General features: G+C 43.5%; 1 protein-coding gene across 3 annotated transcripts in view; it reads left to right on the top strand.

Annotated features, from left to right (window-relative positions):
- Nucleotides 1-12,706, top strand: part of EDARADD (EDAR associated via death domain) — a gene marked incomplete at its 5' end in the record, with an annotated part of 56,216 nt that overhangs the window by 14,504 nt on the left and 29,006 nt on the right. For 2 of the 3 annotated variants that reach the window (XM_081230597.1, XM_081230599.1), the window contains one exon: nucleotides 6,007-6,065. In XM_081230597.1, the coding sequence (XP_081086723.1) occupies nucleotides 6,007-6,065 (59 nt within the window). The remainder of the gene's footprint in view (nucleotides 1-6,006; nucleotides 6,066-12,706) is intronic. The other variant, XM_081230598.1, reaches the window with a different exon arrangement.

Below are 12,706 nucleotides of genomic sequence, written 5' to 3' on the forward strand. Positions count from 1 at the left end.
CAGTCCCCCACTCCCCCCCACCAACAATGGCTCTGTCTTCTGTGTTGGCTCCATACTCGAGCAGGCTTTCCCCACTTGGTGGGAAAGATAGTCTCTGACACCTCCAGCTTTACTTGGTGCAGCTAAAGATGCCGAGGCAAGGGGGAGCCTTTCCCACAGCACACATGACACAATTTTAGGGGCAAATCATGATAGGAGCAGTTTGGTCGTGTGGCCATCCCTGTATCAGCTGCTGTCGTCGGAGGATGGAGGGGTGACCAGGTCTGAGCCTTGAGGTTGGAGGGTGGGGGCCGGAGGGCATGAAGTCAGTTCTACTCAAACCACAGGAAAGAGGGTTCTGTTAACAGACAAGGGGCAAGGGATGCTGTGAGGCCCCAAAGCAAAAAGAGCTTGCTTTTATGATCCATAGGCGAATGTCTCAGGCGTGGTGCAGACCATAAAGGCCTGAGCCTTTCCTAATTTCCCGTGGGGCAGGCTGCAAGGCTGTATCCAGTATGGAGGCCGAGCTGCTGCTTATTGCACTGGAGCGTTTACCTTGTGCTCTGCTGACCGGCCAGAGAGGAGGGGTGGGGAACAATCAGATCTGAGCAGCTTCAGAGATGGCAGGGGCCCCCCGGCTTCCTGGAGAGGAAGGACTTCCCAGCACCGCCTGCTGTGGGGTTCCCCAGAAGCCCTTGTGGTGATGGGTATCACAGGGTCACTGGGCTGCAGGGTTGGGAGCTCCCTGGCAGGGCACACCTGTGGTTAAGTCTGTAACTCTGCCAAGTCCCCCTCCCTCATTCTCTACTCACCAGACTCTTCTTCCTGCTCTCTGAAATGACATCATTAGAGTTTCATTCCTTTTGCCTCCTGTGCACGTCCCAGGAATGGCAGTGGTGTAGGGAAAAGAAGCTGAAGGCCAGGTTTGAGCCCAAATCCTGGCTGTACTAGGGGAGGCTTCTCCCAAGCACACTTTGCCCTTTCCCCTGTCCATGAATGACTTCTCAGTGTCCTGAATTCCCCAAGCTGTGATTGCCTAGTTCAGCAAGAAAGTGGAAGGTGCAAACCAGGCCACCAGAACAGATCGGAGGCCGTGTTGGGCTGTGTTCCTTGGATTTTTAGGGTGCAGTGAAGAATTACCTGGGGAGCTAGTTTAAAATGCAGATTCTGGGCCCCGCTACTCCAAAATCATGAGGTGGTGGGTCTGGGGTCAGGCCCAGAAACCTGTGTTTTTAATGAAAACCTGAGTGAGTGGGACACAGACCTCACCCACCTAAGAGCCTGCCTAAGGAGCTTCAAGAATGTGGCGTAGGGCCTTCCCTGGTGACGCAGTGGTTGAGAATCTGCCTGCCAATGCAGGGGACACGGGTTCGAGCCCTGGTCTGGGAAGATCCCACATGCCGCGGAGTAACTGGGCGCGTGAGCCACAGCTACTGAGCCTGCGCGTCTGGAGCCTGTGCTCCGCAGCAAGAGAGGCTGCGACAGTGAGAGGCCCGCGCACCGCGATGAAGAGTGGCCCCCACTCACCGCAACTAGAGAAAGCCCTCGCACAGAAATGAAGACCCAGCACAGCCCCCAAAATAAATAAATAAATAAATAAATTTATAAAAAAAAAAAAGAATGTGGCATGCCACATGTAGGAGACATGTAGGAGACACCCGAGCTGCAGCCAGACCGCCAGCTCTGAGAGGACTCAGCAGGTGACCCCATGGCTCAGGGTCCCAGTGTCCAGTCTGCAGTGCAGAGAGGACTGTATTACACCGATCTCCCAGGGTGCTTGTGAGAATTCAACAGAACGAGACTGGAACAGCACCTGACTCCCAACAAGCATCCGACAGGGGTGGAGGGAAATCTGGCAAAAGAATCGTAAGCAATCAGGGTAGAGGACTGTTGAAAGCTTTTGTAGCAGAGAGGTAAGAGTGGAACCACCGTTTTAGGTAGACTGGGCCGCAGCAACTATCCGAAGACCTTTTCTATCACTCTTGAACATGACTTCCTGTTTTAAGAGAAAAAGATTTTTGCTTAGCAGCCTGATAATACAGTAACTGTACCGTTGGGTTTCTCCTAGAATTTGAGTTTTACAAAACCTTAAATAAAATGGTGGTGAGGGCTTCCCCGGTGGCGCAGTGGTTGGGAGTCCGCCTGCCGATGCAGGGGACACGGGTTCGTGCCCCAGTCTGGGAAGATCCCACATGCCACGGAGCGGCTGGGCCCGTGAGCCATGGCCCCTGAGCCTGCGCGTCCGGAGTCTGTGCTCTGCAACGGGAGAGGCCACAACAGTGAGAGGCCCGCGTACCGCAAAAAAAAAAAAAAAAAAAATTGGTGGTGAGTTGACAAGTAACTCCAGATCTTTCCTCTGTCCTTATTCATGAGGTGGGGGCAGGGAAGTGTTATTAAGCACATAATTTCTTATCTCCAAGAAATACATCGTCTTCTATGTAATATCCAACATTTGCATTTAATAACAATTTAATGTCTGCAGTATTTTTTTCAAACATAGCATAATGGAGCCGGTATCATCATTAAATGCTTATGGTAATTTTCTCACTGAAGTTGTTTTTAGGGAAACAAAGCCCATATATAATTAGTGAAGAGGCTAATTTACAGCTTAAAAGTAAATGTAGGCTTCCCTGGTGGCACAGTGGTTAAGAATCCACCTGCCAGTGCAGGGGACACGGGTTCGAGCCCTAGTCCGGGAAGATCCCACATGCTGCGGAGCAACTAAGCCTGTGCGCCACAACTACTGAGCCTGCGCTCTAGAGCCCATGCTCCGCAACAAGAGAAGCCACCGCAATGAGAAGCCCGCGCACCACAATGGAGAGTAGCCCCCACTCGCCGCAACTAGAGAAAGCCCGCACGCAGCAACGAAGACCCAACGCAGCCCAAAATAAAAATAGATAAATAAATTTATTTTTTAAAAAAGTAAATGTAATCTAATTATATTAAGAACAACTCAGACTCTGACACTTAAGTGAATTCTAGGGGGGCTACTATATTTAATAGAGGAGTCGTTTGTAATTAGCTTGAACCATTTCCATATGATTTTAAAAGTCCTCAAAATGTATTTTCTTAAGAAAATTAGCATGTTTCACAAAATCTTTATTATAATTCTAGTATATTCCTACTTTTCCCCTGGATAGTACAACATAGTCCCTTAACACGGTCTACACTAGAGTGGTTCTCAATAATGTGCTTTTACCATAAATCAACTGTGGGACTCTAGTGTGATTTCAACGATCAGCACGTTTTTGAGGTGAAATGTGTTATTATGCCTGTTTTCTTGTCAGGAACAAATGTGTAGCTTCTGCCTCCCCTGATTTTAGAGATTTCGGGAGGTTCATTCTGTCAGGCTTCTGTTATGATACGTGCTCTGTGAGAATCTGTAGGCACCAAACTCAGGACTAATTTAAGATTGGGGTTTATCTTATATCACAGAATTCCTGTATCTCGTAGAAACTGCTGGCTTGAGGGTTCTGAAGGGAATGTGACTCTTCATATTTTGAGAGAAAAATGTCTTTGGAAAAAGAATTCTGATTTTTGAGGCACTATTCCTAGTGAGGGGAAATTGCACATAGCTATATCATAAAGCAATCAAGATTTTATCATCTTCATCTTCTCTGGCATTACTGCCCTTCCATTGTTCAAAAAAATTAAATAGCGGATGTAAAGTTAAAGAGAAGTAGACTGATTTTATTGTTAATTATTTTGAGAAATTTGAACTTAAGCATGGATGATATTTGGAATAATTCGTTAACTAAATGTAGAAGTAGTAGTTCAGTTTGAAAAAGGAGAAAATAAACAAGTACTCAGGAGATCACCAAAATAATTCCTAAGTAAAAATGTCTGCCTGAAAACTAGCAGGCCAATGTGTTGTATTTTAGACGATTTCTCATCTTGCCAATTGACCGACAGTATCTTGCTGATAGGTTTCCTTGTAACATGAAACTAAAAGCCCCTCCTTCCCGCACGGTTTACTGTGACCTGGTCCCGCTCGTTCCACAAGTTCACTGCCTTCCACCCAGCCATGACGGAGAGTCCTGACAGTCTCCTGTTTTAGCAAACCAACCCCTCCCCCAATTACTTCACACATACAAAGGTGGCCATTCTGAGAAGGTGTTTTCTTTTTTTTTTTTTTTTGCGGTATGCGGGCCTCTCACTGTTGTGGCCTCTCCCGTTGCGGAGCACAGGCTCCGGACACTCAGGCTCAGTGGCCATGGCTCACGGGCCCAGCTGCTCCGCGGCATGTGGGATCTTCCCGGACCGGGGCACGAACCTGTGTTCCCTGCATTGGCAGGCGGACTCCCAACCACTGCGCCACCAGGGAAACCCCGAAGGTGTTTTCTCTTATGGAGGGTAGAGGGGAGGGAGAGGGGTGTAACCACAGGAGTGCTTGGGGGACCATGTAAGAAAAGTAGCTTTTTAATTTCAGGCTAACATTGCGTTGGGAAATAAAAAGCCCCACTTGTCCAATAATGCTGGGTTAACAATTATGACACTGGCCATTGTGAGAATTAGTATGTCTGAAGTCACATGTCTGTTACTTTTTGCTGTGAAAAATTAGTGTGCATCCGAATTCTGTGGGGTGCTTGTTAGGTGTCAGATTTCTGGGGTCCCTGAGATTCCAATTCAGAAGGTCTGGAGTGGAGCCCAGGAATCTGCATTGTTAACAGGCAGCCCGGTTGATTCTGGTGCAAGAGAGCTGGAACTGTCTTGAGAAACAGAAGGCTAGGTAAGATCTCTACTGCTCCAGCTTAAAAAGATACCATATGGAATCTTAATAAAAGACTGTGCTTTTAGTTTAAATTTTGCAGATAATAATGTTAAGGAAAAAATGGCCTTTAGTCAGAATTGTGTAGGCAGCAATAAATATAGCCCCTTATATGAATAAATCTATCAGCCCAGCCTATAATAGGTCAATGAATGTTAAGGAATGTAAAAATAAATAGATGAATTAATCTGTCACTCAGTCCTAACTTTTGAACCTTGAATTAAATGATTCTCTATTAAGGGCTTTATTAACTCTAAAATTTTACATGCCACTAAACATTTCTTTCATAACATAATATATTACTGGCGATTTTCAAGGTTAGAGTGCGATGTTGAATTCTGTGGTTAAAGATTAAAATCTGATGGAACAAAATCAGTTTTTAATGCATTTGTACAATCTTCACCACAAGTTGGGGAACTGTGAAGTTAACACATATGTAAGACAACCTAAGGATGGAATTTCCTTCCTACCAGTTAATTCCGAAAGGTGTTAGACATTTCACATACCTATCATGTTCCTTTGACTTTCACTAGCAATCCCCACTTTAACCATAGAACTGAAATGGTTTCGGTTGGACTTTTAGGAGGGTGAGCTATCAAGACAAGTATAATCCCACTCTGCTCTCTGAGAGATTTAGTAAACTGTCAACAGTGAACACCATGGAATCTGATGTAAGGTTATCAGAGGGGAACGTGTTTGGACTACCTCCTGTTCACCCTGTTGGTGAGGGAGGGATCCTGCCCTGGGGTTATGGGGATGGCCACACACAGGACACCTGACACTGGGCAGATGAGATTGACAGTAGCTTGTGAGTCACAGATATTCACAGCCTGGGGAGGGAGGACGCGGCACCCCATGCAGGGTCGCATAGGGGTTGCACCTGGGAACAGAGTAAACAACCAGGGGCTGTGGGTGACAAGCGCTGTCCTGTCAAGAGGGTGTGTGACCCCTGGTTCCCAGGGAAGGATGTGATGACTTGTCTGAATAATTCAGCAGTCTGGCAGGGAACTGAAATCCCAGTGCTCAGGGATAAGCAGGGACTGTGCCTGGTCCCCTTGAAAAGGAGCGTTGTTTAGCTGGCGGTCTTATCCACAGGAGCAGAACGGGGAGGGGAACTTGCAGCTGGGCCATTCAAGGTCCTCCTGGTTTTACCAGATGTAAACAGCACATAATATTGAGTCTTAATTTTAGGCCTTACAACCACAGAGTATATGCTTTCTTTATCAAGCTTGCATCTTTTTTTTTTTTTTAATCCCTAGCAGAGGAGTGTGATCCAATTAGTTTGAACTGCCCAACAAATTCTGATGTGCAACACCAGGTAAGAATAATTTCAGTTATATTTTTACCCTTAGGTACATGCTAATCCAACTAGAATTTATTTAGGAATTGTCTTCTAGAGCTTTAAAAATAAAGAAAGAACAGGGTTTTTAGATAATAAGTTTGGAAATGATCTTTAAGCATCCCAGTAATGTAGCACATCTATACAACTTCTGTTACTTTTAGTAACTGGGGTAGCTTTAATCCATTTTTTGGAAATAAACATTTATCCAGATGCCAAAAACCATCTGTGTTGCTGAGTTAGAGAGTTGCTTTCTTTTGTGTGTAGTTGGTATGCTGTGGATAGGAATTTTTTTAAAAAGCCTCAACAAAACTGGGTAGTTTAAAAACATTTTTGTCATGTTTTATAAAACTTTTACTTTGTTCAGATATCAGATGTCACATTTTAACATTATTTTAATTGTCCTTTTCCAAAATACATCTATTGTTTTCTGATTATAAAAGACTGTTATTTTAAACTTCAGATACAACAAAAATGTACCAAAAAGTTGAGAATCGCTTGTCACATTCCATTGTTCACCTTTTGAGGTACATCCTTCCAGAAGCTTCCTTGGGTCACCGTGTGCTTCAGTTACTACTTGTACTTTCCAGCCCATCTCTGTTCACTCACTCAAAGCTCATTAGCAAAACTGCACAATACCTCACATGTGTTAAACTATAGTTAGAACACTAAATGTCTCAAAAAGGATGTCTTGCCTGAAGATAGACTGGTTGGGTCCTGCTCTCTTTATAATACTGATACCAAGTTAATTTTTAGCAAGACAAATTTGAAGCTTTGTTTAGTCTTGCTTTTAAAACATCAGTCAGTAATCATTAATAGTGATATTCTTGGATAATCAAATCACTTTTGTAGTAAAGCAGAGTTATACAATAGTTGATAAAACAAGCAATTTTAATCATAAACACGGTTCTCTTGAAAATCGTCAGTGGTGCTACTTTTTTTTTTTTTTTGCGGTACGCGGGCCTCTCACTGTTGTGGCCTCTCCCATTGCGGGGCACAGGCTCCGGACGAGCAGGCTCAGCGGCCATGGCTCATGGACCCAGCTGCTCTGCGGCATGTGGGATCTTCCCGGTCCGGGGCACGAACCCGTGTCCCCTGCATCGTCAGGCAGACTCTCAACCACTGCGCCACCAGGGAAGCCCAGTGGTGCTACTTTGAACTTTGATTTGGGGGTCTTCAGTCACCCACTGAGAATATTATTTTCTTATTTATTAATCCTGATACTCAGCATTTTTCTTGGAATTACAGTCTAATGATTAACTTTGACATTGACCGAATTTGAGCTATTTTAATGAACCTAAAGTATAAATTTTTCCTTTCTTGCAATCCTTAATGTGTTTAATAAAGTTTTGCTCCGCACATTTTCTGCAACATGATACAGACTCCTTTGAAGATACAAAAATGTTACGTTGTTTGTTTAGTTTTAGTGATTTTCCAAAATCATTTAAGATTAGGTACAGAATATGCATTAGGACACTGTTCAGTATTCTTTCTGATTTCAGTGTTATAGTTCTGGCTTTATCAAGTAGACTGTCTTTAAAGATGAAAAAAGATTTATCAGCTAAAGAAAGTGGGAAAAACCTATTTGAGATTTTTATTTAAGTTCTGTTTTAAAACAGGGTGTCTTACATTCCTATAAAAAGTAGCACTGTACCTACCTACTACAGTTGGTTATTTCTTTGCATAATCTGTAGGATTTGTTCTAACTGCTAGATATCCAGAAAGAGTCTTTGAAACCAACTTGGCAGTTAGAACAAAGAAAACTCACTAGGGGAGAAACGTTTAAACAAAACAAAAACAAAAACATGCCCATGCTTCATTTTCTATAGCTCAGACATTAAAAGCAAGTTGAAAATACATTCTTTAGAATATTAACATTTGCCATTTCATTGATTTTTATAGTTTAAAAACTAAAATCCACTTCACTTAAGAATTTTAGCCACCTTTTTTGAATGATGCCACGGAAAAACACTGTGGTGTCCTGGCATCAAAATGGGAATCTGACATGTCATAAAATTTCATAAAGGACCCTTTACTTTTAGTAATTTACAATCAATACCCCATCTATTAGAGCTATCCTACTTCTACAGTTTGTTACAGCTGGTACTTGTCGAGCATATGTTCTGAGACCGGGTATTCTTGGACATGAAATATACCAGGGGGAGTGGGGGGAGGCAGACCCCAGGCAGAGCTTCCAGACCTGGAGAAGCAGTGTACACAGCATTAGATTCTAAATGTGGATATGGTTCAGCTGTTTAAAATTTTTTCATGGTTCTTCTTTTTAAAAATATTTATTTATATATTTATTTGGTTACGCTGGGTCTTAGTTGTGGCAGGTAGGCTCCTCAGTTGCAGCTCGTGGGTTTCTTAGTTGTGGCATGCGAATTCCTAGTTGCAGCATGCACGCGGGATCCAGCTCCCTAACCAGCGATCAAACCTGGGCCCCTTGCATTAGGAGCGAAGAGTCTCATTCACCCTCATGGTTCTTTATGTTATAGAAAATGTTTCCCAGAACCTTTGTCAAACAATAAAATTTTAACTACTTTAACTACAGGCACACACGTATGGCAAATGATAGTAAAGCAAAATTTGTTCCAGTTTGTAGCCAAGAATCCATGCCAAGAGGAAACTGAGGTAATAAGCAAAACAGTAAATACTAGGATGCTAAGTTAGAGTTAGAAGTTATGAAAAAAAATGACATTTTCTTCTATTTATGCTATTTTTTTGGTTTTACCAAACTGTAATTTTTTTAAGGTTTAAAAACCACATTAAATTATTGGTATGATATGGTATTATTAGTGTGATACTGATTTATGGTGTTGGTAATAAGGGAAACTGGTGTAGGGTGTACAGGAATGCTCTATACTATCTTCTCAAATTTTCTGTGAATCCAAAACTATTTTGAAATATACATGTATTTTAAGAACCACACTAAATGGAATTTAGAATCTAGAAAAACAAAAACATTCATCCAAAATTGCACCACCCGAATACTCTATTTTTGTCATCTTGATGTATTCCCTTACACTTTGTTTTCCTAAGGATAATTATAGAAACTGTTTGTAGACAATTTTCTAACTTGCTTTTGTTACCTAATATTATCTCACACACATTTCATCCAGTTTGCTACATGGCCTTTTACCATCCGTCTGAACGGCTACTCTCACCTCTGATGTTTATTGATAACAGAAATAGATTCGAGGATGTGTGTCTGAGGGCAGGGTGAGAGCACTCCTGGTAGAAGGAGTGCTGTAAGCAAAGGCTCTGAGAAGAGTCAGGGACAAATACTTTGCCTGGAGCTGAAGTATTGGGAGATTGTAGGCAGGGAGGCTGGAAGATCTGTTGGATCTGGGGTCCCAGAGCCTTGAGTGCCAGAGAGAGGCAGATGGAAGGTATTGGTGGTTTTAAGGGATGGTCCCATGACTGTATCTGGGACCCTGGGAGACTGGAGGGAAGATGAGACCAGGTCTTAGGCCTGTGATTGGGAGAGGGATGCTACTAACAATATCAACAGAGAATTCAGGAGGACGATAAGATTTGTGTGTTTTTAGGCTTGAGAGTTGTTTGTTTGTTTGTGGGCTGTGGAAAAAGGAGATAATGGTCTACAGAGTTTGGGGTATGTGAGATGTGTGTTCGGAAGGGCTGCATTGGGGGTTGGTTTAGGATTCCTGCATCAGGAGGTTACACTTGAAGCCCAAGGGGAGGATGGGACTGTCGATGAGAGAGTCCTTGTGGAAAAGCAGAGAGGAGAGCCCAGGATGGAGCCTTGAAGAACAATCTGGAGGCCAGAGGAAGAAAAGGAGCTCAGAAGCAGACAGAGGAGTGACCAGAGAAGAACACTGTCAGTGGTCGAGGCATCTGTACTTTCCTTTGCAGCACTTTCCCAGTTTACAGTTACATGTTTGCTGATGGCTTCATTGTCTCTCCCCACGAGGGCAGGGACTGCTGTGTTTTTTGGCTTGTAAGTGTATCCTCCATCTCTAGCACGTAGTAAAGTCTCAATAAGGGGCTTCCCTGGTGGCACAATGGTTGAGGATCTGCCTGCCGATGCAGGGGACGCGGGTTCGTGTCCCGGTCAGGGAGGATCCCGCATGCTGCGGAGTGGCTGGGCCCGTGAGCCATGGCCACTGAGCCTACACATCCGGAGCCTGTGCTCCGCAACAGGGGAGTCCACAACAGTGAGAGGCCAGTGTACCGCAAAAAAAAAAAAAAAAAAAAAAAAAGTCTCAATAAATACATGTTGAATAAAGAGAGAAAAAGGCCAGGATTGGGCATTGCTTCACGTGCCAAGGAAAGGGCTGTCAACATCATCCTGTGGTCAAGGGCGAGGCCTACAAAGACACCTTTGGGTTTGTCCTTTCAGATGTTACTGGGACCTTTCAGGAAGGAACTCGATCATAGGGACAAAAACATAATTGCAAAAGGCTGAAGGAGTGAGTGGGTGATAAGAAAGTTTATGTAGTTCTGTCAAATTCATTAAGGTAGCAAAGAAAAAATAGTAAACTTTTATTTGAAGGTGTTGGAAGATACAGGAAAAGCTGCTTTTTTAAAGGTTGGGAAACAACAGATTTTAAAGGATAAGTTATCACCAGGAGTGGAGAGATGAAAAATTAAGAGGGAGAAGAAAGAGAAGTGGAATAATCAATGGGATTTGTTTTCCCTGTGGAAGGTAGAAAGGATTAATTTTCTTAGCAACTGTTTATTGATAACATCCTTAGCAATATCTTGTGGAGAAGACACAGCACATTGATTTCCCTCAAGGAATTTGTAACCTGGAAGATGAGATATATGTGCCCCTATGTTAGATAAATAAAGTTATCAAAGGTACAGAGAGATGAGTTAGCATTTTAAAAGAACCTCACCTCTTTTTCAGAGGCAAGACTAGAAGAAGGGTTGGATGGGGAAAGATAGAAACTCCTTTTTTAGATGTAAAGGCAAGAAGTTGAGTTAGTTGATGTCAAATTTGAATTGTGCCTTGAATGATGACATTTGGATGGGGCAGGAAGGGAAGAAGTCCATCGAAGTGGGATTGACTATACACACTACTGTATTTAAAATAGATAATCAACAAGGACCTACTGTATAGTGCAGGGAACTCTGCTCAGTATTCTGTAATAACTTAAATGGGAAAAGAATTTGAAAAAGAATAGATACATATATATGTATAACTGAATCACTTTGCTGTACACCTGAAACTAACACAACACTGTTAATCAACTATACTCCAATATAAAATAAAATTTTAAATAAATAAATAAAAAGAAATCCAGCCAAGATATTAGGGGACTAAAGAGTTTGTTCTGTTCATACAGCAGGGAGGCCATAGGCCTTCGTGAACTAGGTGGTGGTATGACAGTTTTTGATAAATTGGAAATAGATTGCAAGCAGATAGATGGTGACCCATCCATCCATCCATCCATCCATCCATCCATCCAGTATTTGAGTCCAAGAATGTCTCACCACTACTCTCCTAGGTGCTGGGGGGACAGTAATACACACTTAGAGCTTTCAGTGAAATTGGGCGTTTTTAAATCTCCGGCAAGGAAAGCTGAGTCGGAATGTTTAAGCTAAGAGACCCTCCCTTAGTTTCTCAGAGTCTCAGCACAGAAACAGAGGGAAAAGACAGAGAGAAGACATTTACTGAGCTCATTCAACCCGTAAGCAAGCTTCTTTGATCAGAGAAAGGCTTGTTTCTCCCACCCCAGCATACCTGTCCCCCAACAGCCAATGTTTTCTCTAACTGCCACCGAAGGAGGTGCTGCTCTAGAGGAATCTTGAGGGCTACGTTGGAAGTACGGGCTTCATCTTCCAGGCCCTGGGAAATGATGGGATAAAAAGAGAGTCTTAGAAAGGTTATCCTTGTAGTGGCTTATCAAGGAGATGGGTAGGAAGAAACACTGAGGCCAGGAGACCCCAAGTGGCTGTTATAGGAAGCTCATCCCAGGGGCCCCAGTGCAGCTGCGGAAGGAAGAATGAAGAGCGGGGATTGTAATTCCAAGGGGTTAGCGGTGCCCTAAGCAACAGAGATGCATTGTTTCACAGCGTGGAGCCTGTGAGTCTGAAATCAAGGTGTGGGCAGGGTTGGTTCCTCCCGAGGGCCGTGAGGGAAGGATATGTGCCATGTTACTCTCCTGGGTGTGTAGACGGCCGTCTGCTCCCTGTGTCTCCACATCATCTTCCCTCTGCGTGTGCCTGTCTCTGTGCAAATTTCCCCTTTTTCTAAGGACACCAGTCATATTGGTTTAGCGCCCACCCTCGTGGCCTCATTTAACTTGATCACCTTTGTAAAGAGCCTCTCTCCAAATACAGTCTCACTCTGAGGTACTGGGGGTTTGGACTCCAATGTGCATCTTTGGAGGGTCACCATTCAACCCCTAAAAATGCTTGGAAAAAAAAGAAAAAGAAGAACCAAGTAATAACAACACATGTTGAGGGAGAGATGTCAGGGATTCAGTGTCTGACAGGACTTGGAACGAAGAGAAGGGAGGGTTGGAGATCTGCTTCAGAGAGTTCCAGCTGGTGACCAGGTGCATAGTGGGGCCACTGTCGAAAAATAAGAAAATAGCTTATGTGGGCAGTGGGGAAAAAGTGAGTTCATCTTTTTTTAAGCTCTTAAATGA

This window comes from Mesoplodon bidens (genome assembly GCF_964165515.1).
Source record: "Mesoplodon bidens genome assembly, chromosome: 1".
NCBI lineage: Eukaryota > Metazoa > Chordata > Mammalia > Artiodactyla > Ziphiidae > Mesoplodon > Mesoplodon bidens.